At 42.8% G+C, this 27,718-nt stretch overlaps 2 protein-coding genes across 4 annotated transcripts in view; one reads left to right on the top strand and one right to left on the bottom strand.

The window, feature by feature from the left end:
* The window catches only part of LOC114874948, a 52,021-nt gene extending 31,121 nt beyond the window's left edge, over positions 1–20,900 (top strand). The window contains exons 1-4 of one of the 3 annotated variants that reach the window (XM_029184733.2): positions 8,353–9,059; positions 19,087–19,266; positions 19,522–19,786; positions 19,921–20,900. In XM_029184733.2, coding sequence (XP_029040566.1) covers positions 8,994–9,059; positions 19,087–19,266; positions 19,522–19,786; positions 19,921–19,946 — 537 coding nt within the window. In that variant the 5' untranslated portion in view covers positions 8,353–8,993 and the 3' untranslated portion in view covers positions 19,947–20,900. Of the gene's footprint in view, positions 1–8,352; positions 9,060–18,350; positions 18,784–19,086; positions 19,267–19,521; positions 19,787–19,920 lie in introns of those variants that run through there. The other 2 variants (XM_029184734.2, XM_046286317.1) reach the window with 2 other exon arrangements.
* The window catches only part of LOC114874947 (nuclear migration protein nudC), a 72,812-nt gene extending 50,508 nt beyond the window's left edge, over positions 1–22,304 (bottom strand). The window contains exons 1-4 of the mRNA XM_029184732.2: positions 22,098–22,304; positions 21,915–21,992; positions 21,586–21,804; positions 21,299–21,490 (exon numbers count right to left, since the gene is read on the bottom strand). Of these exons, the coding sequence (XP_029040565.2) occupies positions 21,299–21,490; positions 21,586–21,804; positions 21,915–21,992; positions 22,098–22,172 (564 nt within the window). The 5' untranslated portion in view covers positions 22,173–22,304. The remainder of the gene's footprint in view (positions 1–21,298; positions 21,491–21,585; positions 21,805–21,914; positions 21,993–22,097) is intronic.
* Between the last annotated feature and the right edge of the window lie 5,414 nt (positions 22,305–27,718).

Raw genomic sequence — 27,718 nt, 5'->3', positions numbered from 1 at the left:
ATTACTGCCTCAATTCTTCTCAGCATTTTAAACAATTCATTTTGATTATTTTATTTCTGGCTCATACTTCTATCAAACGTTCAACCAATTGACACTTATTACTAACAATAAATGTTCCCACAAATTTTCGATGGGGATGAGGTCTGGAGAATTTCCAGCCCAGTCAAAAACTTTCACTTCTTTCAACTGTGTATCATAACTTTACAAGCATCAATACATCATAAAAAAAAAATAATAAAAACTCTGTTTAACTAGGTTTTCATTTAAGAATTAAGAATTTTTATGTAAAATCGCGAATTTATGCGAGTGGCTCTAATAATTTAATCACCCCACTGTAAATACTCGATGGAGTCAGCGCCGATGTAAGAACGTAATGCAGGAGAGCGAAGTGGTCGTGTCCGGGTTCGTAGACAGAATCCGCTTCTCTCACCGCGAACCCATTCACGAACCTTATTCGCCTATATTGATAGCTTCTATATCCATCTATAGGGTGAACACCATTTACCAATTCGATGATCGCTTTAATCTACTTTCGTTTTCTTGTATCAGTATTCCTTAATCTATTTTATATCCACCCCCCAATTGTAATTTAGTCCATTCTTGCATATCATGCAACTTTCTCATAAATAATTCTTTATACCCACCATATTTAGTATGGACACCCTGTGTATTTTCGATCAGGCTCAGACAAAACGAACTGGTCCATACGAAGGCGTTTATAAATTCGTATACACGTAGACGCGATTAGGTTCTCCAGTTATGTTCGCCTCACATTCTCTACAATACGCTTTCAGGTGCTCGTTAACGCGTTCCATACCAAAGTAACGTTCACGAACCGACAGAGCCACGGGCTCGCTCCATTCGACGATCTGAATATTCGTCTAGCTGAGCAAGCATGCGGATATCCGCGCGGCGCGCAACAACAACCGTTTTGATCGCGCGCTTGCCCTCGATACAACGTCACAAGCTCGAACCCGGACCAGTTTCGCTCTGTTCAAAGTTGATCTAGTACTTCCGTCTCGATCGTCGCGTGTTCGAAGGAATATCGATCGATTGCGTCGAAATATCATCGAGATTTCACACCTTGCGCCGCGACCCACCCATTTTCGTTTCGTCACTCGTCGCGTTCACCGATAGGGAAAGTTCGCCATATAATGGCTTTATCGCTACGAGAATGCTCAAACAGCGTCCCCGTAACATCGTCATATACCTGTGTAATCGTTGGATCAATTTTTCAGAACAATGTCACCGTATTGTTTTTCTTTTCCTGAATTTCAACGCCGGTCGAGCATTGAATCCTAACAGCATCGGAATAAGCGATGAATAATTTATCGATATTCGAAGATCGATCCGCGACTATCGTACGGCTGAAAGTTGATTTCGTAAACTATGGAACTATTTTTATTGGAATACTGTAACACGATCCGCGAAAATATGAATTAAACCAGAAACACCGGTCGACATGATACGTACGTCATTTCTGCGCGAAGTACAGACACCAGCTGACGTGTTACGCGCGTCATTTCAGCGTAAAGGGTTGAACTCTATGTTTAAGTTTCAAGTTCACGAAACTAGATGGAATTCTACAACTCCCGGGTAAACATACTCGTAACACTTTGATCGCCCGATAAGGAGAGTACGCGTCGAAAATCTCAAATGCTACTTCCTGTGGAGGCTGGAGAACAACATCAGCAGTAATTTGAATACGAAGTTGGACGAGATAAACACTACCGTTTCGTATGGCGTAATTTTCGAAATGTTCGTTCAGTGAAATCAACTCTACTCGATCAAAGCGACGTAATCGTTGCTGCTCGGTAAGAATTCGAGTGTATGATTTCATGGAAATTCCCGGTGAACGAACGATGACCCTCCGTTTCCACGGAGGACGTAAAAGGATGAATATTTACGAGGTTTCAGGAACACGATTAAGGCTCCAAGGAAAAAATCTACACCGGACGAACAATAAACGATCAAAGGATGTTATTGTCACGTATCATCCTCGCTAATGCCGGACACTACAGAACATTGTCGTTAAACACCGTGGAAAATATTCCGAGGACACTGTCATTGATGCACGCTGAACATCCTGCCATTGTGACTTTCATTTGCGTTCAGTAGATGGTACAGCAAGTTCCAATAGGAGGATGATTTCATGATCTTTCAGACTTTTGCGAGTCATCATTTCAATCTATTGTATCACGAACCAATACCAATTTATCGATTGGCAATTTTTCAATAATCTAGGCATACATTCTTTTAATCCTTTCACAGCGTACAGCGGGTACAGCGGGAGTGACACGGCGGAAAGAGCGCTCGTCCCGAAAGGGTTAAATATAAAAACGAACACATTCCATGAAAGATGCGATCATCAAAGCATTAATATAATGCGGTTAATTATGTAGTCCTTTTTAGACAAGTATAATGAAGATTCCGTGTAATCAACATCCGCATAACGGTTTTTAGAAATAACGGTGTAATTTTGAAGGTTGCTCCAAGACCTTCGTTGTACCTCTATCAAGCATCCGATCAGGAACACGTTCCCTGTCCCTTCGCGATACTAACAAGCCGTTTCTTTCGTCACGCTGTTTACGGAACCGTCTAATCCGCTTACACGATTATCGCGCGTGTGAATCGAAATGCTATGGCTCGGTCGTTCGTCAAAATCACACCTTTTGTCAGGCAAGGTGTTTCTCGAAAAAGGACATTAATACGCGCGGATCGACGCTGGTTACAAAGCGTGTGCAATGAATTTCTGAAAGGACCGCCTGGTAGGAGATCGAGGCAACGCGCGACGAAGACGGCGAACGGCAGGTGAAAAGGATGTAGACAGGAAGATCGGAGTAGCCAATCCCTTTTGACCTTGCTCGCGATCAGAAATGATCGATACTCGAACGTTCGAATTCCTCGCGGCCCGGGGGCGTGCGGCATGGATCAGGAAGCAGTCGAAAGATCGACCTTGCTTGGTTGAAAAACTCTAATAAAACGTTTGGCAAATTTCTAAGCCAGACGTAGAAGAAATAGAAAATGTAAAGGATACGCGAATTATCTCCCGCCAAATTCGACGCGGAACACGATCATCCTTGGACATTATCGAAGGAACAGTAATCGATTCGTTTCTGAGCCAAGATCACCTGTTTCTTTGCAGAGTATCGATACGTTTAGGAAACTGTTCTAGTAGATCAATGTTACGAACGGTTTTATGGGTTTTCATCAATGAAGCACGCTGAATGTAGGTTGCTTCGTTTATGGCTCGTAATAAATGTGCAAATTGCGTAAAGGTTGCAACGTTTAGAAAAAGTCTCAGAAAGTGAGATATTTTTTTCTATGTATTCTTAGTTTAACTACATATCCTGGAAAAAATATACATTGTGTTTTTTCAAAGGAAACTATAACTAATTTTGATTGTAAATGTCAATGCAAACGAAGTGCATAAATTGCGCAGACATTGCAGTTTTCATGCAAAAAAACGAAGAAGATTCCTAAAACTGATACAGACAACAACAATACTGATTATAGTTCCCAGTATTATTTTATTACGCTAAGAAAAAACTCGCTATTTTGAACGTTGATTACTTCGTTTATGGTCAATTAAGCGTCCAAATTGCGTAAACATTGCATTTTTAGCGCGAAAATTGGCGATGCTTCGAAAGACAGAAATAGACAGTGATACATATTTTCTTAAATAAATAAAAAAAAAGCAGACGGAATCCATCATTTAAACGGAAACTATAACTGGCTTTGGTTCCCAGAATCATTTTAGTATGCTAGAAAAAACTCAGGCACCCGAATAACAACCAAAGGAATTCATTAAATTAAATATTTTAAATCAACGCCATTCAGGATGCTCGTCAATCTTCGCCTTCCGAGTTGTCAGAGGATTATCGTATTGCTTTACAATATAACGTGATTTTTCTGTCGGCGTTCGCGCCATTCATTGCTACAAATTAATAAAAGAAAATCACTGTATCAATCCGGGAATTTAAAAAGGATTTGTACCGTGACGAGGATAAAATTGATGACTACCGTGCAAAAACTATTAATAAAGACTCTTCAATTATAGAAATCTATTATACGTGTTATATATATTCTAAAGTTGACGTCATTTAAAATGACCATCAGTTTTTCCCTGAGCTGTCAGTTACCTTCACGATACAATCTGGAATATTTAACAACGCGATTCATCATAAATTGGTAAAATAATTATTGGGCACAAGCTATTAGCATACCGGCCAAAATCGAACTGATGAATGACCGTATAGTTTAAAAGATATCCTGATAATTACACCACACGAGAATATTATTAAGACAAAGGTGCCATGCTAGACAGTGAAATTCAATCCTAATAAGATCAGTGTAACAAATACTGGTAGTTGCATAACAGTATCGGTAGATCCTGGTATAATGCAGGGCATACGTTCCACAAGAATAATCTATATTTTTTATATCAAATTCAGCGTTCATTTTTAACGAAATTCTAGTCTTTCTGACGAAATGCACTGACGTTTACAAGAGAACGCGGCTGGGCATGGTCGTTGGATCTACCTAAAATTGTGTGAGGTTAATAGAAAATCCCAGTTAAAATCGACCACGAATTCACGCGACGACCTTACAACGCGAACACGCCAATTGTACGTGGATTTTTCATGATAAAGAGAAAGGCATCGTCGAGCCGAGGTGTATATTATCATTGGGTAATCGCGGCGGCGACGGCAAGGCTGCGAGTCCGCTCGCGAATCGCGAGCACAAAGATATAATTGGTTAATCGGGTCGTTACTTAATCAAACACAGAGAAAGGCGCGTCGATCCCTCCGTCAGACAAGGATTACTCCGATCCTTTTCCGTACTTTGTCCGCCCGGTGAAATTGTGGAAAATTTTCCCGCTTTGTGCGTATCTGATTCCGGCGCGCAGAAACGCGCGGCTGGGTACCAGGAAAGGAACACTGTTTTCGCGACTTCCTGTGCGATTCATGCGATAAATATTCCGGCAAGGGAGCAAGGTAGTCGCGTGCGTGCACGCGACAAGAAAATAATATCGTGATTTCGTCGGGGCATTCGAGGATGGTGTGAAAATTTAATCTTGTACGAACGAACGATCGAGGCTGATTCCCACCGAATCTTCTCTCCTCTCTTCCTTGCCACGGCTCGTAAATCTACATTGTGGCGAGCGAGGTGTAATTCACCTTGTCAACGCGCGGACAAGGTAATTAAAGTTATTAGCCCCGTTTCGTAATTCGATGATTAATCGTCGCGCTCGGGTAACCCTGTTATCTCGCACTTGGCTCGCGTGAAACGAGTGCATCTTAATGAAACTTTTCAGTGGCAAAGATACCGATCTTCTTTCTTTATCTCGAATAATCACTATTTTTCGTTTCGATATCTCCACGCATTGTCGAAGCACCGTCGTATCAAGCTGGGTCGCGGTGATCGAAAGGTTAACCCTTTCGTTGCGACGCTTGTCTTTTCATTTGGGCCATGTCTGGTCACTGGTAACAACCACTAAAAAAAATGTGCCTTTGGCAAGATTGTACCGTTATTTTAATATATTTTGCAGTTCTTTGCTATTATAATATTTTTAATTTGAAATTTGTAGCCCACTGGTGCAAGTTGAAAAATTCGCGTGGCAGCGAAAGGGTTAAAGAGGAATATCTCGGGTGACAGGACACGTCCGTGATCGATTCGAATCGAACGTAGCGTTCTCGCCTTGGGAGAAACCGGAGGTTGAGTAGGCAATCGGCTCGGAGCAAGCACGATCCGCGAAGGAGAGAAAGAGAAAGAGATCGTTTTGCTAGATCGCGGCCTCGCTGGTCCACGGAGCTGAAAAGGAAGCGGTTAGGACGGAAGCTGCGCGTCAGTCCTTGCCAGAAATAGAGCGAACACATCGTTGTCTGTTCTGTCCGGCTCCTGATCGGAATATGTAATCGCAAGGAAACCAGGACGACGATCTAATTCGCGCGCCACGGTTAACACGTTTGCCCTTGCCATGGAAAATGCTCTCGGCTCGCGTGACTCAAGATCCGCGGGCGAAACGCGTCAGAGGAGCTTCCGAGAAACGATTCAAGTTCGAGGGTTCGAATGAAACGGAGGTTGCGGCCGTCGAAAGATCCAAGGTTACGGAACTAATAGATCGAATCGATGGTCGTTAGGACAAAAAAAAAAATCTTTCCCCAGGATACGGTCGTGTTTCGTGGGCAACGTTTCATGATTCAGCGGACAGGATGACGTGGAGAAGAGGAGCGACGAATTTTGAGCGGGTGCATCGATTACTTAATGGACTTTCGCGTGCTCGCGCGATGAATCAACGTTCTAAATGAAGAACCTCGCAAGATGTTAACCCCTTACGACGAAATAAGGTGCTGTTACACATCGGTTGGCATTTGTAATATTTAAAACTGGGAGTAGATCTACCTGGTTCATTTAATAATTAGTAAAACACCCTCGATCGGTATTGAGACGTAAATCCAGGTACATTAAGACGGCACGCGATCGGCAGCAAGTACTTCTCGTGACCCGGATTCAAAGTCGTGATTCCACTCGTAATGGGACACCTTATCGTGACACGTTTGCTGTCGGGATTACCTGCTTGGGAATCCGCCTCCCACGCGTGCATCGTGTACCTGTATCGGCGATTATGAAACGATGCTAATGCTCGACGATCGCTGACAATAATCTCGTCTCTGGTAACTAAGAGGAATGAATTGCGCTCAGCTTGATACAGATACAATTATTGATGGTTATTTATACAACAGGGAATATTATCAATTTGATTGATAACGGGTAACGAACAACGTTTCGATCCTTGATAGGGGCGCTCGTTATGATAATAATTATGTTCTAATAAAGCAGCATTCGAGGAACGCTCGAGGAAAGAAAGTCGTGTTTTCAGAAGGCGAGAGATGTTATCTATATTAGAGAATGTTAACCCTTTCGCCGCGACGTTGGCCGTTCATTAGTCGCAATTCGATTGCTGAAACTTGATAAATAATGCATCGCTCGTCTGGATGTTTTCAGGAAACAGTCTATAAAAGTTTCCCTGTGACTCAATATTAATTCTCGCTGATGATACTTTAAAATATGCACGTTTCGAGGAAATTCCTTTATAGCAAAAACTGAAATGCATCCAGAATTTTCGCCGTTCGAAGGTAAACAAAGAGCCTCTCGAAGAGGCTGACGCGTCCGGTTGCCACCCTTCGTCTTAACCAATAAAACATTCATGAGCAAGATTAAAAGGAGAGAAAAGAGCTGGACACAGCGGGACCCTTCTACTGCTGTACCTACGCATACCTGCACGAAAACGAGGAACAGGTTTGCGTCGAGGAGGATCCGCTCCGCGCAGGATCCGGCGTCGTTCCGATACCCACGTAAAACCGACGACGACGATAACCTTAACGTTAGGCCTAGCGTTAATAGATTAGATTCAAACAACTCGGCGGAGGCTAATGGAAAAACTAGTCGAATCGAAACTAAAGATGACTCGAAAGGATAAGCCGGGTATCGAACTCTGCTAGGCGCAGAAAGCGTATCCGAGAGTCGACTGCACCGAAACGCGTCTCTTGCAGCAAGAATCTCAGAAATTTCAAGCGATTCCAGCTAACTTTTAACCCTTTGTTCGGGCAGTACTACCTCGGAAAGGACCGAGATATCAATTCGCGACCCTGAAAGTACTACGCTGCGCAGTAGTATAAAATATTATTTACACCGAAGCTTTTGTCTGACCGTTGTCAGCTTATAACCTTCGCTGCTACATAGTGAACAAATGGGAACGTACGGGAACAAATCACCCCGTTGTACCACCTGATAATACTCAACGACGAAAAGACGCAGGTACATGGAACAAGCGTATAGCCCAGTTTTATTACAAGACGAAAGGATCGTTTTTCGTTCGAGCGTAGAAAGATTTACGTACGGCAGGAAACTGGAGCCGAGTCGCAGGACAAGATCGAGTCGAACGGGGACCGGCAGAAAAACGAGCCAGATAAGCCGAGACAGTTTCATCAGCTCGGTCTTTCATCCGGGCAGCAAAGTGCGGAGCCAGGCAACTGGATCGGATAGGACAATCGGTTCCCTTCCCTTATTCTCCAGTCTCGTCCTTGCGCCTAGGACCCGGCACCTCCGCCTGTACGCGTATATGCGTGTTCCCGGTGTAAAACCCGTCTACACGCGTACGTGTCCCGGGGAGGAATGAAAAAAAAAAGAGGTTCGATCGTCTGTGCGGTCGATGCTGGAGAGCCGCCGCGTGCAGGATCGGCGTGCCGTGAGCGCGCTCGCTCGAGAACGAGCTCCATCGCCAACCAGGGTGGGAGATACGAAGGTATAAAACCGATCTGGCCGTCCGCTGGCAGCCAGTCCAAAGGCCAGATGTGACGGCGGCTCTAGTCGCACGCGTGCGAGAGAGACGATCACGACACGAAACGGCGCGAGGTACTCCCGCGTTCGAGCTAAAACTTAAACGACGCGCGTATATATCGATCACCACCTCTCTCTCTCTCTCTCTTTTCGATATATCCTGCATGGTTTCGCACGCCGATCGCACCCATTAGAGAGACCGTTCTCTTTTGTGAATTCGTGCACGATTCGACGCCGTGAGCCAACGCGAGCAAGCCGCGTCCAGAGGGAGTCGAACGGGCAAGACTAGGAGATACGTTAGTCCTGCTCTCGAGTTTCGACGGAGAGAGAAAGGACGACGAACTCCTGTCGCCGAGAAGAAGAGTTCCCTGGGACTGTCTATTGGTAATCGGTGATTAGTCATCGCACGTAGCACGAAAAATAAAAATAAAAGTAAGGGTGATCGCGGCGGGTTTCTTGTGGAATACGTGCGCAACTCGACGATCACCAGCCGTTCACGGGAGTGGTGGTAACGAGGGAAGGAAGTGGAGCTCCTAGGTGCGATTTCTTCTAGAGACCTAGGAGATTAACCTTCGATTATCTTGAAGGGAGTGTATTTTTTTTCGTCTCCGAGTGATATCACGAAGGAAGGAGACACCCACGCACGGAACATGTCTGGAATTCAAATCAACGTGGAGGAAGCCTCCAACGACGGGCGCGAGGATTTCGTTCGAGACGTAAGTGAAGATTTACTCCGCGGCGAACGTGAGAGGAGAACATCCGTAGCCCGGTAGCGTTTTACACGTTCAACTCGTACTATGATCATTCTCTGTCACCGTCTGCTTTCTATTCGTTCCTTCCGCGATCAGGAAGGCTCGATTCCGTATCTCGGCGCGATTTAATCATTCGGTTACAAAACGCCGAACGATTCGTCCCGACTTTCACGATCCGAAGAGCGGAAGATTCGACGCGAACGCTCGTTTGGCGGGAAACGCGCGGCGAAAAAGTAAAAGTCCATCGGGACTCGGATCACGAAATCGGGGAAACCTCGAAGGGGACGCGGAAAAACGTAACGTCCCACGAGCTCGAGTCGTTAAATCTATCGGTAGACGTTGGGGTTTCTAACGACCTACGGTAATCCGTGGTTACGCAAAAGGCGCGGTAAAATTTGAGAAAGTCCACGGAAAAATTTCACGATGTTATCTAACAGGAACTAGATCCCGCCAGAATAAATGCATCGGTGATAATTATACGGGGCCGATGGTGCTTATGTTTTTACGCGAGGTGTCCAACGGATAACGCGATTCCCCGAGGAAGCGGTTCAACGATCGACCGATTACCACGAACGATTCGTAACTCGAAGCCAGCCTCGATATAATCGAAGTAAAAGGCGTCGAATGCTTTAGGTTCACGGGCAAAGCCGCGTGTGTAACGCTGTGTAACGCACCGTTCACCGCGAATACTTAATAAGCCTGACACCCATCCACTCGGCTTTATGTAATGCAGAAGCGAGCCTCCGCAGCCAGACGACGACGCCGTTAGTTGGGAAACGAAGGACAATATTGTTCCCAGATATCCGTAGAAAAATAACGCCGGATACGCGACGAATTCGTGTATGAATCGCAATTATCCATTGTACAATTGCCGCGATGAATCTTTCGTGGGAAATTCGTTTGAAACTTTCCACGAATGAAATTACACGGAAAAATTACGTTATAAATGATCGTTCATCGAACGAGGGATTCCTAGTTTCTTCTCTGAATTTGAAATTATGCTTCAACGTCGCCTAAACGAAAAATTTCTGATCCTGCGAATTGATTCGTCTAAAAACTACCAAAGAAACGATGAGATAGTATCAACAAAGACGATTGTAACGAGAGTAGCGTGTTTTCCCATGACTCGAGCAACATCTGAATTTTAAATAGCATTTCCTGACGAACAAATTGTCCGGTTATTACGCTAGGAGACAAAAAAAAAAGAAGAGCCGTCAAACGACGAGACGAGTGGGCGTCACGTAATAAAAGTAAACTAGGCTTCGGCTTGAAAAACGATTTCCATAATTCCGTAGCTCCGGCTCGAGGAGCCGGTAAACCAGCCACCTGTAGCCCGTTTCGCACATTCGAGTTTCATAATTCCTTCGTGTTCTGTCGTTTACGAGCCAGTCCGAAGGTAGTCGCTCGAGAAGAACGAGATAGAAACCCTGACCAAACCGCAAGATTGTATTCTACACTAAACTAAATACTATATATAATAGATCCTACACGTTGCAGATTCAATTATAAAATTAAAATTACCACAACTTCCACTATGCACCTAAAATTATTCGTTTTCATTTGTTTTTTTTTTAATCTTCTGGTAGGGACGTTAATGAACTAACTTGATTTATAAGATGTACACACGCGAACGGTCCTGCAAAAGGTGGATATCAGGGAGGAACTTCATCGGGAGGAAGTTATCCTGATTTATGTACTCTGCTCACCTTGTACGAGCGAGCCAGTGAAACTACCAAACCGAAAGCGAGCCGTTTTTTTTGAAAGGTCGCGAAAGAGGTAATGTTCGCTTTCGGAAACATCGTGTATCCTTGCTCGTCGTGAAGATACCGATCGCTGGTCAACGCGCCCGCGTACGTTATATCTCGTGAAATCTTGCAGGTTGCAGCCAGCAACGAAACGGGAACGATTCAACGAGCGACGTCGATCCGATCCGATTCAACGGTCCCCTCTCGTTATCGATCATTTGCATGACAACGCGCAACGGGGCGTTCCGCGGGATCGTTCGCGGGAACCTACAATTTAGAACGCGTACGGGTCGTTTCATCATTCGACCAGCGATTATCGCACCGTGTGCACCAGAACTTCAGGGCTGAAATGTCGAGCCGAGCGGAGTCGAGCGAAACGTGCCCTGTCCCGTTTGCGGGATTAGTCATGCACGACGCAATCCTGCCTCGAAGAATGCGAACTGCAAGCTGGATACACGATCCAAACGATGGCTAACGAGTTTGAGATAAAGAACGCACCTCGTGCGTCCTGTGTAGAGGTTTTTGAGAATTTATGTTAGAGTTTAGGTTCGTTATTTTCGTCTTTTCGACGAGATTTATTCGCGAAATTAGCGTGCCATTAGAAACGATCGCTTTACAACTGTGGCAACCTTCGATGGACAAGATTGGCCGCCGTGGCGATCCCCGTAGCCTTCGCGTGCCAATGAAAGAATTAAAATAACTGACGATATGTTTTCGCGGTGTCGAATTTTAATTCAAACTCCGCCTTTTATCGTTCGACCGCGATTAATGGTTCTGGGCATTACCGAACGGGAATAGCTTACGTCAGTGTCCTCGCGAGAAAGTATAGCGATCGAACAGGATTCCTGACCGTCCGAATGTCCCTGGCGAGATTAGTGTACTAATTAATCAGTGTGCGAAAACAATTTTCAGTCGTTCACCTTAAGAAGAGGGACGAACTAACTTCAACATTTCACTTGGCTACCTTGATCACTCGATTTTTTATTACATCTTTTACTTTGGAGACGTGATCATCTTAGAAACTCCGTTAATTGAATGGAGAGGAAAAGAAAAAAATTGGTAAACAGGAAAATCGTCTCTATTCGTTGGATCAACGTCCGATAGGACAAGCAAGGATCTACTGGACACGAGGAAAGGTGGTTCTGTTTTTCTTTCAAGTCGAATCAGAGAAATCGATTTTGCAATATCGAGTGCTTTCTCTTGTTGCATGCAAATGCTGCCCCAGGGAACGAATTCATGAGATTGTGAGATTGATTCATGCAACACCTATGTGTTACCGGGCTAACGAATCGTCGACGGTGGACAGGTGTTCTCTTTCCTTCGTCGCTTCGGCACAAGGAAAATTATAAAGGATTCATGGCCTTTTTAAAGAACATTAAAAACATATTTTGAATGAGGTAGAACAGGATCGTTAAGCTCGTTTTCCGATAAAAATACATGAAACGAGGGTTGAAGAGACGATAGAGTCACAGAAAAAACTAATTCGTATATTAATTATGGTTTGAAAACTAGCCATGTCCCTTTTAAATACAAAAAATAAAATAAAATTATAAAAATCGGAAATTTTGCAAAATTAATGTAGCTAAAAATTGGTATTTCTTCATCTATGATAAAAATTATTTCTTTCTATATTGTGTCGACTCCGCGACCTAAATCGAAGCGAGCAAAACCGATTGGCAATGGAGAATACTAAAAGAACGCCAAAAAAGACCCAGGCACCGGCCGGTAATTATATAATTCGTCGTTATAAGAGTGTGACTTCATTAAGAAAACAGATTTCGTTAGATTACGTGATAGAAAACGACGCGTGTCGAACTTTCGTTCCCCGATCTAACTTGCAGTGACATTTTTTTCATAAATCTCCGTAATCATCCTGTAAGAACTTTCCATGATCGATCATCTACCATAATCTCGGAATTTTACTTTCAATATGAATACCTAGCTGTCGAAGCGTCGCGATATTTCCTTGACACGAGTCATCTGCATAAGGATCATGACGCGCCTAGTTGAGCTGACAGCGAGTTAAAGGCTCGAAGAATGTGGAGAAAAGAAAAAGGAAGCCGGAGAAGAGGAGAGATAATGAGAAAGGCAAACGGCAGAAACAGAGTTGGCACGCGAGTCAAAGGGGACCCCACCGAGTGTCGCAATTTCAGAGCGCCAGCTTACATTTTTATTTACCTTGTAAATGCAAATCGACCAGAAACGGTGGTTTCCAAACGACCTAGAGAAGGTTGCAGCCAGCATAGTTCGTCAACAGGTTCCTCTGGATCCGTTGGATCGTGACATTTCACGTCGACGATGGAGAACGTGACATCTTTCTTTTGCAAAAAAGTATCGATATCAAAAATTGATACCAAGTGTCAACCATTTTTTATACTTCGTCCCTCGAGTACTCGAATTGTTCGAATACCAGGGATATCGGTTCGATCGGTAACGACACCGAGTACCGTATGTCACGATCGTCGAGCGTAAATAATTTGCGAGCAGAATTGCCCGGGCGTTATGAAATCAATGGATTCTCGGCCGGGTTATTTATAGGCCTGCGTGCCGCGTTGATTTATGGATCGTCGTTCGTGGACGTTTTCTTTTAGCGGGAAAATAATGGAAGCGAGCATGTACGATCGATGCGATGCAAAGATCAATTTGATCAGCCTCGGGCTACGAAACGAATACCGATAAGACAGCGCACCGTTATCGATGAGAATGAAATTTTGCTGCATTTGGTGAATCGCCAACAGCGATGCATGATACCACGACCGAGACTAACAAAGATGAACGAGTGACGAATTTCGCGGAGGAAAGCGAGAAAGAAAGGAAGACGAGCGTGCAAATTGCTCGGACTAATTAAATTTGCACGCGTACACCGAATGACATAACGCCGACGCGTAACGTCCAAGGAAAGTGGTACGCGCTTTGAGTTAGGAAGCTAGAACAAAAGCACTTTTTTAAGTCAATAATTCATTTTGTACCAAGGTATCCTGACCTACATAACAGCGGATATTGCCAAAAGATATTTTCTACGTCTTATATTACTGTCTCTTTGTAAGTTGTTCGATTTCTATAGAAGGTGAGCAACTTGAAAGGAATTCCTTTCATAACAGTAACGATTGATCTGCACATCAAGCAACCTGTCCGCGCGAAGAGCATCGTTCAAGTCCATCTTCGAAATTCAAGATCCGACTACCCTCGTGCGTCGAAACCAGTTCGATCCCGCCAAAAAATCACCGGGCATTCAATCTTTTCTACAAACAAGCAAATCTTTTCGCTCGTTCAATTTCACGGCCTGCCACGCCGTTAAGGTGGTACCGCGGCGTTACGAAAGAGTCTGAGGATTCGCAAACAAGGTCCCTCCTCTTGTTCGCGGCTCGCGGAAGTAGATTTCAAGACTTCTTCGACGTTGCTCGTGTAACATGGTTCACGGATAAGAACGCCCGTTATATTCGTACGGTGAGTTACGACGAAAAGAGAGACCCAGCCTGGTGAAAACTCTCCAACGCACACATAGGATCGACGCGTCATGACCGATTCAGGAAATGACTTTCTTCCTCTTCTTCGTGTGCCGCCTCTTTATTTCACCGACTCTCGAAGATTCTCTCGGTTTCTCAACGAGACGACTTTCGCGTTCCTCCACCGGCTCTGACTATTTAATCGTCGCGTAAGCGTCCACTGTTTGCCAACAGCTAGCGCGTACAATGGACAGCCTTTTGTGCGACCTTTCGGACTTTCAAACATTTCAACGTCAGAAGAATCAATTATTTGCCTATCTGGAAGCGTTTGAAATTTATTAAAGAATCGATCAACCTGACGGACAACATCGTATCGATCATAATCGAATGTCCAGCGCGAACTTTGAACCTTTACAAACTTTCATAAGTGTCGATAATGGCTGACTGTTTACGCTGGATTTTTAGCGAATGATTTGAAGCAAACCGGAGAAAGTGAGAAAAAGAAAACCAGACACGTACTCTGAACGCGAATGGTTAACGCATTAAGGAAACAATGTGTACCGGACGACGGATGATTACTTCCAAGGAATCGATACTAAATAGCTTCCGATCGATCGACCTGGTATCCGCTAATTGGCAATCGGACCTCGTCGCAAGGAAAGAGGAAGGACGCTTAAACCTGAACAGTTTCTCGCGCTTCTCGAAGAACGAACCTTGCGATCGCGTTGTCGCCGAGGAAGCCGCCAACGCATAGATGCACCGGTTAATTGCATCCGGGATCGTTAAAGATCAGTTGAAAGCGATCATCGTAACGGGGATAATTGTTCCGCAATCGCCATTCCACCTAAACGAGCATCAAGGCTGTTAAACAGTATCGTTGAAAATTTGCCAAGATACCAGGCTCTCTAAACTAAGTTAATCGATCGTCCTCGGATCGTTTCGTTCGAGGATTTTCAACGAAATTTAATCGAGTTCTCCTTTCCAACAACCAACAACGAACCATGCATCTTCGTGCTGGCAACAGACAGCGAGGCCAGATACGATTTCACGCGCTGCGAAGACTCTTCCTTTGGCAATGCTTCGTCTCGTTTCATAATCCTCGCTCTGTCTAAGCGAAGATAGACCACAAAGAGGTCCCAAGGACTTCAAAGTGAACCTACGAGCTGTCGATCGTGAACGATCCTCACTCGATCGAGCCTATCGCGAAGCGTAACTGAAGATTCGCCCGTTCGTTTCTCTCGAACGAGCGAACAGTACGACGTGCAATCGTGGATGAAACGAGGCTGACGTGTTGCAAAATATGTAGAGAATGATCGTGGCAAACGGGCCTTAGATTTATGCTTTCCATGAGGCAACCGTATCGCGCTACGAAAATGGAGCTCGAAACGCGAACGCGTTCTGGCTTATTCGAATTATTACCTCCATCAACGATTTTAATTGCGAAAAATGGTAATACTAACTGTCTTCGCAATTTCCTGATCAAGGAATAGGAAGATGTTTAAATATCACGTAACGTATTCCGTGTAACGATCGTCTTGTAACGCTACTTTGCGTGTTACTGAATCGCGTTTCAATGACATTTACCTAAACGCAGTATAATTTGACTAACAAGCGTGCTTACTATGAAATTTAAGAGAAAACGCTAATTTGTCTCTCCAAAAAGGGAAAGAAAAAGTGGTTGAAACGTGACAGGTTACTAGGTATCCGGGAAGACGCTGAAAAATTTTCGAGCACGATAAGAGGAATATGCAAATTTGCCTCCATAAAGGGTGAACGCGCGGAGGTGAAACACGGAACACGAAATCCGGTTCGCTCGATCGTAGGTGTCAAGTCGACGAGGAAAAAAAAGCTCGTTCTACGGGCACGAAAAGTAGAGTGACTCAACGTATTCATGAGCGCGTACTTTATTGAAATTCCTTGTAAATAACTGGCTTTTTCGTAGAATAGCGGTACGTTCCTATAAATCGTCAAACGTTTTTTGCCCGGATCCGGCTGTTTCCGAAAGCGTTGGAAATCCCGCTTGTTATGGAATTTCTGCAAACATTTTTTTACGATCAATCATGAATATCTGACAAATCGGTGCTAAATTTAGAGACAATAATTTTCTCGGATAAATTTGAATCCGACTTCGTCGAAACAAGATTCCAAAGGGAGATTACGTCAAGAAATCGAAGTTTCTACGAAACTCGTGAATTCATTTATTTATTTCAATATGTGCGGGCATAGCCCCTTATGAATTTAATTCAAGTTCTATGGAGATCGTCGCGAATGAAAGCGATGGTGAAACCAGCGAGTCTCTTATCGCTGTCTTGTAACGTGTATCTTTTTAAGATCGCGCGATTCTGCATCCGTAAGAGGAGAGTTATCGGTAACGAGAAACCGTTCCTCGAGGTGTCGGCTGACACAGCGTTTCTGGATGACCCTCGACCCACGATTCGCGTCCGTGCAACTGATTAACTCGACGTTGAATTCTAGCAGAGTCACAGATTTCCTGGCATAATTAAACAAAGTCGGAAGAAACGAAACATCTATGAATCGAATAAACGCATAAGTGAAAACACGTACTCTTAACAAAATTTAGCGAACGTTTAGACATTTAGCTGCCGGATGGTTCAGAAATTATCCGAAAGCATCTTCGGATAAGAGGGGACAAAGATCGATGAATCAACGCGCCTAGAGACGCGTCTCTGCGATGAGGTAACCGCTTTCGGATTTCGAGGATGTCGTGTTTATTCGCTAATGATACTTTCCCGCAATTCATCGTTCTGTCATTTTCGATTCTCGAAAAAGAAACGGTGGGACCGGATCTAGGGGAAAAATCATTTCTTGATCCTCGTAAGGGAGAAGCAATCCCGAACGGCGAAGAAATCCATGTTTCGGAGTGTCGCGTTACCGGTGGGCCCAGCACAGGTGCGGCGCTTCGAGGCTGACCAGTGTATTGAATTCCACAAAAATTCTGAGCGACGACTCTCTTGGAGCGTTCAGGCCCAGGCCGTTCTCTCTGCTCCGACTCGGTCCCAGCACCAGAGTCCGCGTGCTCCCTCTTCCTTCTCCTCCTTCCACCTCACGAATCGACAAAAATTTCGAGATATACCGACTCGCCGACCGACACCTGTCACCGTGCTCGCTGTCAGGTATCGAGATTCAGTTGTGAAACTTCGATCCAAATGCATCCGTCGCCGCCATTCTCCATTGTCTAGGAGTTTGCGTAAACCTAGCCGCGATCTTTTAATCTTCGACCCGCTTTCGTGGACGAATCGGGGAAAGATTTTCCAGCATACGAGCGAAAGCAATTGAATCATAGTAGAAGGATCTTGTTTGGACAATTCAAGCGAACCTCGCTGACGAAATCGAAACGTCGAATCGAGAGGACGTATCTCGACTCCAAGGTGTCGAAAAGATTCAACTCGTATTTCCTAACCTGGCATTGTAAATCCTCGGGATCGAAAAAAATACGTCGTCCTTCGACCTACAATTTACAAGAGAACGAGCTTACCCAGAGAGCCGATAATAACCCCAACTGACCGTACGATCATCAATCCCGCAATTTCCCTATCGAATAACACTATAGTTGTTCAATTTGCTCTGCAACACGAAGATTGGGAGCAAAAGCGGTGCCGAGGAGTCCCGGAAGATCGCAATCGAGTCGGTCGGTAAAAATGTCGAGCAAGGCTGCTTCCACGTTATTTTCTCCGCCGGCCACGCCCGACAGGACGCATAAATCCTGCCGAACCGGCGTTCCATTAGAGCCGATACTTGGATGGGGAACGCAGGGCGCCGGTGAACAAGCGAATCGAAGCTTGCACGACGAAAACGAAGCGAAAGACGCGTCGCGTCGGACCTTGGGCGGTGGCCGATGGCCGATCGCGAAGGTAGGCCAGCGCGGTGCGAAACGCGGCTGATTTACGTGCGAAAATTGCCAATTAACCGTCTTAATCGATGCGTGTACTCGCGAGTGAGTACCGAACCAGGGTACACCCGGAGGAGCCATCAAAGTGGCGGAAATCCGCTCGCGCGACTCTCCGTCGCTGGCCCTGAAAACGTTTTCGCGGTCGCGGCGTGCTTCGCGAAGCGAGGAAATACTCGCGGCGAGGTGCGAGGCAGAAAATAACAGCGAAGAGCGCGAAACAGCGAGGAGGTTGGGATCGTACGAGAGTCGTGTCCGTTGTGCAACGATCAAACCGGAATATCGAGAGCTCGGTCCCCCGATCGAAGCGCCGAAATTCTTCCTCCGAAACAGAAGTGGGAGAACTCGCGAGGACCCGTTCTTCGCGCACCGTTGCTCCTGCAACGTTTCGCCTACGGAGAGGACGAGATCGGTTCGCGGATGATGCGAGGAGACGAGTTTCTGGGAACCGCGAGAGTACTCTGTTCACTTTCCTCGTTCGTTTCTGCTGATATTTCGACGAGGAAGCGCGGAATGCGACTACCCGCAGATGGGACCGAGCTGGAACAATGAGTCGTTGCGACACCGTTTCGAAAACGCCGAGCTCTCTGGTATGCAAAGTTTGTTTACGACACGAAGAAACGCGGAATACAATGCTGTTTCTACTTGTAATAATTATCTAACGGGGGATTCTGAATATTCGAGATTGTTGGTTAACACTTTCGCTACCATCGTCGAGGCATTAAATTGTTGTTGTTTGATCGGACAGATGAAACGGAGATACTATGGATACACGTAGAGTAATGTACACCGGGTCGCAGGTGGAGGACATGCGGGCGAGGCGAAGAAGCGTAATCGGCGCGACATTATCGCTTGTGCAATCAAAGCTTCACGTCGATTTACGTTGGTTTCAGATCGAGGCGACGGCAACTACGACCGCGGTAGCTGGTAGCCCGCTTTCCTGGCACATTCCAAGGCCGTCCTTGGTCGGTCGAAGCGAGAGGGACAGTGAAAATGGTAGCTGGGCTCATCTGCACCCGAACTCACCGTCGAGAGGATCCACGTCCTCGCAAGGCTCTACCGCCAGCACGCACGTAAGTGAAATTAAATTGCTATTTTCAATTACTAGAAAAAGAAAGCCGAACTACGAACAAGAAAAGAAAAAGGTACATTCACCCAAAGAAAACCACGTCGATTAGAGACGGCTTCAAGATACCTGCACTATCGCGATCAATAAATTCAATTACAACACCGGAGGAATGATCAAAGACCGCATCAATCGCGGGATCTCGCGCGATCTTCGAACGTTCGATCAATGATTGATGAAGCATCGTGTTCGCGTGTTACAGAGTGCCGCATCGGGCACGTTGTTATTGACGGCAGCGAATCTGGCCAATCTCGCGGCTATTCATCCACCCACGGTAACGGCGCCAAAACAAATGGACACCGCCTCGGTGGCGAGCAGCACCCACTTCACCGTCGTCAACGGTCTAGGTAGACCGACGACTGTATACAGGAAGTCCTGCTGCGCCAGACACCAGCTCACCGTGCTCGTCTGCACGATGAGCTTTCTATTCATGGTCGGCCTACTTCTGGGAATCCTCTACATGGAAAGTGAGTATCCTGAACTAGTTATCGAACAAGTTCAATAAAAACCAACTTTGATTCTTTACCAAAAATACAATTTTAACTTTAATCATCGAATCTAGCCTCCACCAGTCTCCGTTGTTCTTTGTTTCTGATTACAGTGAGAATTCGCGACAAGTACCATTAGAGGGCGGAAATGATTGGGAGCGAGCAGTGGGAGTGAACATGGACAATCATCTGGAAGATTGAAAAACGATGGACAAAGAGCAACGAAACGTAGAAACGATATCGTTCGTTCGAAGAAACGAATGTCGATGACCATTTCGGTCGAATTTATCTTTGTTCACGATTGACCGCGTTATTCGTATTTATAATGTACATGTATATTATCACTTAGAGCGTTAGGCCGATTCGATTAGACGTTCTCGATTCGAGACAATGTTTTAAAGGCTGTATTGCACCGTGTTCGAAGTGTGGTACGTGAAAACTAAGTAATTACATTCAAGTAATAAGCTAGTTTTAGGTAAGCGTGGATAGGTAGCTGAACGCGATCCTAAACTCGTTGGAACGCTCGAATATTCTAGCGGAGGGTTGTAATCAACCCTCTAGATTCGACAACTATCGTAGAACCCTTCTCTCTCCTTATTTTCATTTCTAATTAAGAGGGACGACGACACGATAGAGGGGCTAGACTTTGTTCATTCCATTTGAGCACGATTCTCCGAGTTATCGATCGATTTCTGGTATCAGAAATATCGTCGATCGCTATTTAAACTGATCACAGAGGATCATCGAAATGATTGTAACGCGTTGGAGTGGGATTAACAATGTCGTCGTCCAACGAAATCTTTTGTAAGTCATATAGACACGTAATTTCTTCGATTAACGTTGACGGACAGTTCGAAGCAATCGACGAGGTGGGAGTATGATTCGTGGATGTGTTAACTTAGGGGTCGTTATTTAATTGTTACTAACAAAAGAATGCCTGAATCAAACCTGGATTCCGTGTCGGGGTGTCGTGTTCCAGGAAATGTAACGGAAAAGCAATGAGAAGCGATCGCTTCTCGAAACTGTGATATTACTTGCGTATTAATTAATCGTCGATTCAACAAGAAACTGTCGAACCATGAGGAAAGTGAAACAGTTGTTTTATTTTATCCCTTCCCCCTCTATTCTCCCGATATGAACTCGTATTGCAATTGTTTTCTTAACGAACGTAATTATTTTTAAAACGATACTTTGATTAAATAATTCAAGATTAAACGAAACTACGTTAATATAAACATCTATCAAATACGTAAAAAAAATACTAAAAACACATTTTTAGGTATGAGACTTTATGCAGTAACGAGAGAAATAAAAAAATATCACAGTTATTATTGGTAAATAAAATTTCAATAGCAACCTGGTACATCAATCGCGTTTATGATAGCAATCAAGAGTCAATATTTGACACATTTATTAACGTATTACTGAAGCTTCACTTCACAAACAAGTAATTATAAATTTAATGGCATGCAGAATATTAACATCACTTACCTCCAAGTCTTGAAGCGTCTGGGTCCATCTGTAGTTTGGCAGGTCGGCTCCGTTTCCACTATTAGGTCTGAGTTTGTTTTTCTCCTTTTCATCCTCTTCTTCGTCCTCTAAGTTCTCTTCCTTCTTATCAGTCTCATCCTCGATTCTCTCACTGCTAGGTCCAGGAACTGCAGGTGCCTCCTTCTCCAATTTCTGAAACCAAGCAAAAAAAGTAAAATTAGGAAGAATGCTTTCACACAGATATAATCTGGCACAAATAAAGAATAAAATCCATCTACAAAACATACCTTACTATTTATTTCCTCTTGTAATTTAACAGCCTGTTCATCCGTTAATTCAACAATCTTAGATTCTGAATTCAACTTTTCTTCCTCAGCCCTCTCCTCTCTCTTTTTCTTTTCCAATCTTTCCTTACGGCGTCTTTCTTGTTCAGCACGTTCTGCTTTCTCACTGGCAGCCTTGGCAAGCGCGGTAGCTTCATATTTTTTAAATTTGCTAGTGACAAGCTGGAACCAAATACAAATGCGATAGATTGAATTGTAACGCCCACGGAACGTGACGAAAACGTTTGCAACATGACACAACATTGTTGAAGTATCACACAAAGAATAATCACCTTTTCTGCAGCTCCCTCACCTCCTCCGGTATAAAAATCAGTTTTTCTAGCGAGAAAACTGAAGATTGTGTCGAGAAGCTGTAACAGAACCAACAATTAGTATGGAGTATTCGAGATATTTGACAAACAATGCAGTTTTACAAAGTTTAACATAACCTAAACCGGCAACGAAAAGAAACTTACCTCTTGTACACCGCCTTCGTGTTGCTGGGCCATAGCCAGCAACATTCCGTCGAATTTCTCTTCGTTCTGTGTCATTTTGTACGCCCTTCGTAGAGAACTTATCACAGAATGCTGAATAAATCTCAGTAAAGGTATATCACTGACGTTCAAAGCAGCGCACTTTATTGCCACACCACGTTTCTACTCGGAATTATCTCGAATTATCGACCAAACAAGTATTTCAGCGGTACATGAAATGCCCTCTCGCGTGACTCGTAGTCATCAACGTGTTATGATCTAACCAGAAACCGAACCTGTTTCATTCGTTCTGCGCATATTTACTGCGAGCAGTGACTACAGATACAAGAAAACTGGATATGCCTTTGTTCGTGAGAGATTATGAATTTGAAGCTCAAAGACGCTTCCAGGTGAGATTCTTGCTTGTTTTGACAGCCCCTCTTTTACCACACCTCACACTCATAACTAAAAAGACACAATTTTGACTTCCTTTGATTCTATTTTTTTTTAAATCAGTAAAAATCAGCACAACACCGATGAATTATTCAAATAATTGCTTGACAAACTTGTATTTATGAAAAAAGTAATCTTGACCTTATTTCAATATGGCGTTGATAATTTTCAACGAATCTTTCCGTTCGTTTAATGTTAAAGTGTCGAAGCAATTCGAAGTTTCTACCAATGGCTGTGATTGGTCGTTCTATTATGGCGTCCTCCCATTTCGACCAATCAGATTCGTCGATTGTATGGTTAGTGAACAGAGTGTGGCGTAGTGCTTCATTCCCCCCTCGAAGCTTCGCCGGTTTAGCACGTGACTGCAACAGGTAAGCTTAAATTATCTTCAAATATTAAATTAAACTGCCTTTCGGGTGTTGGAAGTACAAAAAACAGAAAGAAACGTCGAAGGGAGGTCTAGATTCTTGACTTTTAACATTAATTCGGCTTTTTGCTTTTACTCTTGTCGCGAATTGACAATGAGGTTGGAACTACAGAATCTGAATTACTTTCCCTATTATATTGTTACTTTCTTAAACATTATTGAATGTTTTTAGTACTGTTACTCACAATTTACTATTTCAAATTGTTAAAATTTACTACCGCGTGTTGATTTTAACAAGAGAATTCAATAACATTCTTCCTTGAGCATCGTAATATCATAAAATCTGTTCGTTTAGCTGCTTCGATATCGGCCGGTGTCCGCCGGTGCCGAACGATTATTACCGAATATTACCGAACGTTACCGATTGGGCTTCGAGGGGTAGGAAGGTCTCGTTATTTGCCTCGTGAACGTCGAGGTGATAAGACGTGTTGAGAACGTCCTCTCTTACATGCCGGTAGTACATAATAGGTACGCACAGCTTATCTATTCAAATATTTTGCATAAACTATAAAATTCGATCGTTTGTTAATCATAATTTTATTGCTGTTGTTTAAAGTTTATTTACATAAATTTGTATTTCTTATTTGTTACAGATATTTGGATGATATCGAAATGACGCCATCACACTTCATATTAGTTTGAATTAATTTCATAAAGAATTGGTAACATTTTCATTTATTGTAATCAATTGTTAATATTTATCCTTTTTTTTGTTGGGTCGTTGTAAATTGTAAGCATTTTTAATAATTAATTGATATCAAGATCAAGGAAGGAAAGATTAAAGAAATTTCTTTTTATCGATTAACACAAAAGTGATGATTAATTTTTCATTTTATTAAATAATTTCGTGTAGCAATTTAATACATGTGTCTTAAATTAGAACAAAATTGAAACAATTTGTATTCTACTGCAGATGATTGCTTCTCTTCTGCAATTATTAATTTAATTTTCATTATTTTAAACAATTTGTTTTGGTAAATCATAGTAATTATATTATAATATACAGTTTTCGGTGCAAGTTTAAATTGAAATAGAATCACGTTAATAAATCACATGCTGTTTAAGCATAATTAATTCTCGGACTTCATTTATTGAAAAGAATTTAGATAATTTATAAATCATGACGTAACAGAATTTTCAACAATTTTTTATATGCTTACAATCTGAACAACGGAAATCCTCTACTTTAATAGAATAATCTGTTATCTTTATTACAAAATGATTTTCTATCGATATAATATTCATTGAAATAATTATCAACAGTTATTTAAAACATTTCATTTCAATCTAGGATCAATATTCAGCTTTAACAACATTTGTGTTCGTTGAAGATATTTTACGAACACAGATATTTTCATTTACAAGTCATTAATAACAGTATTTCCTTTACGAACCCTCAATAGAAAGAATGTTGTTTTTGTGCACATATTTCCACCCATCCCCAACCTCCTCGCTAATCTTTTCTTCCAGGAATTGTTGTGGCCGCGCGCAAGGCGGTCGGTAGAGTCAGTGTTTGTACGAACATGTTTTGATTTTGTCAAGGGTGAACTGGCCCTGAATAGAGTTGCGTTTGTACAGATAGGAATCACGCGAAAGTAGAGTCAGTGTTTGCTGCGTATTATAAAATATTTTCTAGAGCATCGCGGTTCTGATTTACCTTTTTCCATCGCGAAAGTAGAATCTCCACAATTGTTCGCCGAAAATTATTCACGGTCGCGTTACTAGTACTTTATATCTTTATTTTTCTTTTTAATTTTTTTCTTTTAATTGCTCGATATATCCGGTATTAGAGTCACGGCACCACTGAAGAGGAGTCTTGGGCGATGCTCCACAAGGAAAGAGTGTAAGTATCTTATTACTTTATTCAATTGCTTTTAATTAAAATAGAATAATTTACAATTTCAAAACTTGATAATTGAGAGCTTTTTTTTAATAGCTAATACTTTATAAAATCGAAAATTATATATAATTTTATTAGAATAAAAACTGATAATTTGCAAAATTAACCGTAATTCTTTTTTGTTTTGTTACAGATGAATTTTTTGATTTTGCCGAGTTGCCGGACATCCTGATGGCTTTCTTCACGACTTCCGTCTTCAGTCTATCTCGTTTTGGGCATCCTCCAACCTGGTTATTGTGCACCCTCCTACTTGACTGTCGGAAGAAGAGTATATCTGCGAACGGTGAGTCGCATGTTTTATGATTCCTCCGGTGCCCATTCATGTCGTAGGACGAATGGTCCGAATCGACAGGGGTTACTGGTTGTATACGTGGTTAGCGAGCACAGTGACCATGGGTATGATTATACCCATGAGTAGTAACATTTTTATTGTGTTTCATTTCATTTAACTCAGGCTAGGTCTTCTTGCACTCCGCGTTTTAATATAATTTCAATTCCACATATTCCAATAGATATTTATGAAATATATGAATACTTTTAAATGTTACAATTTTATAATAAAATGTGGAATATGAAGTATTTTAATATAGAAAGAATTTTCTCTATTTTTTCTTTAACGAAGAAGTCAGATACCGTCTGATTTAGTTATTGCAAAGATTCAAATTGATATAATATTGGTGATATAATATGTATACTGGAGATACATATTAATGATTCTTTTACATTGATTTGGTTACATTTTGTACATTGTACATTCAAATATAGTTTGAGAATTTGTTACAAGTAGTAAAATTGCATTCATTCTAAATCGAAATTTCGCTTATTTACACGTTCATAAAAAATTGAACAATTTATGTGCAAGAAGACAATTCGTGACGGGTAGATTACCAAGTCAGAGTGATCTATTTCAACACATTTTGCGTATTCTTGAAAAGTTACTCTGAGGAGGGAGTCGCCCGAGGATGTGTTAATTTTTTAATTAATTTTCATATTAAATCCTTTTTTCATTGTGAAGAATTCTTAATTAGTCATTTTGCTTTTAATAAAATATCAAATTCAATTTTGACATTAAATTCCTTTTTATTAGAGTTTTGCCTTTATTAAATTAGAGTTGCGAAAAATTTCCAGCGCGAGGGTAAATATGACGATGCACTGACTAGTATTCGGTGGGAATCCTTTTGGTTTTTAAACTCAATCCTTTTTATTATTTAATTAATCAAATTAGTTACAAGGATTCCGCGGCATAAGACCGTGAACACCATCTCTGGGAGATATACCCATGCATTACTAGGCCTTTGCAGGCGCAGTTTTAGAATACGGAACATATGAAAATATGTTACTATATTCTAAACTGTAGTCCTTTTGTCTATACTATGGGCGTCCGTCAATCTGACACCGTTGGATGCAACGTGTTGGACGGGCGGGTAGCGCTCTTAGCGAAGGGGTGCACTCTGTCCTGGCGTTACGACGTCCAGGCGGGGTGGGTGGTATGTAGCGTCTGGCGTAAGACTAGGGGGCGTGAGACCCTTCGTTGCCAGCTGATATTAGCAGTGCACCATGTTTGCGTCATAGTTGCTCTATTTTTTTTTTCAGTATTTGTTCTTAAAGCTTTATATTTACAAAGTCGAGTCACTTTTATTAAATTAAAATAGTGAAATATTAGCCCGTTAGATGTTTATGTACTAATCATGTTTGTAGATCAGGATTTTCAGATTTAACCCCTTCCGTGTTTATTGCCAAAGCCCATTCACGTGCCCAGGTGCTACTTGGATGGGTAGAGGCAATGGGCACGATGACCTAGTTCATAAGAATAATAATTAATAAGCGGCTGGCATTGTGTTAGTATATCGTGCACGACGTAATCTCCACATATGGTGTGTGTGTTTTTAGGCTGTGGGATTGCGTCGGCTTAATAACTTTTTCATTTACTTGTAATTTGAAATAATATTTTATTCAACAAGATGTACGATGAACGTATAAACCAAATACTATTGTTATCATTACTATTACCATGATTATTACCATTACTATGAAACATTCTATATCAAAGAAGTTGATTTAATTTTGTAATTATCATTATACGCAATGATTGCTAGCCTTGCCAGACGATTTCAGTGAAAAATGGTACGTACCGTAGAGTGTGATGTGAGATGAAACTCGGGTGACGGAGGCGTCCCGGGACGTTCTCCCTAGTTTAGGCTCTTGCGCCCGGGTGGAGTGTATGGGGGTCGTGGAATGAATTTTTGTGAGAATGTGACTTTGCCTTTTTTAAATATAGCGTTAGGTAGGTAGGTAGTATACCTTCTGGTGTGCGTGATAGATGGTAAGTAGGTAGAGTCGGGACAGGTTGTCACAGTCTCTTGGTCGGGTAGGCGCGATTTCGCGTGATCAACCTGTACCTGGAATATATTTGAAGAATTGACGATACGATCGATACGGACGGAGTATGCCGTTCGCCTTCTATCTATCTGTACAATTTTTCAAATTTTTGGCGACTTCATAAGTCGTCATACGCGATCGCGATGGCACGAAACGCACAAGTTCTGCTCGAGCACGGCACGTGTGTCGAACAAGGACTTATATAAAGTCCTTTTTCGTCCACGTGTCAATTAGAGTTGCGCGATTTTTCTTTTTTGTTGATTATTTTTTTTTGTTTTGCGAATTTGCAAGTCTCGAGCTTTAGATATAAGTTTCAGGTGGGTGGACCGCCCGAAGAAAGAAAAGGCTATATGCTGAAGCGCCCCGACAAACTGTCTTTCAAGAGGGGAACTACTAATGATTTTGCATCCTTTTGCAAAAAAGGATAGGAAATCATTATCGTTACTACTTTGTCACTGTGCTTGC

The sequence above is a fragment of the Osmia bicornis genome, chromosome 6, assembly GCF_907164935.1.
Source record: "Osmia bicornis bicornis chromosome 6, iOsmBic2.1, whole genome shotgun sequence".
NCBI lineage: Eukaryota > Metazoa > Arthropoda > Insecta > Hymenoptera > Megachilidae > Osmia > Osmia bicornis.
This window is presented reverse-complemented; position numbering and strand designations above follow the sequence as displayed.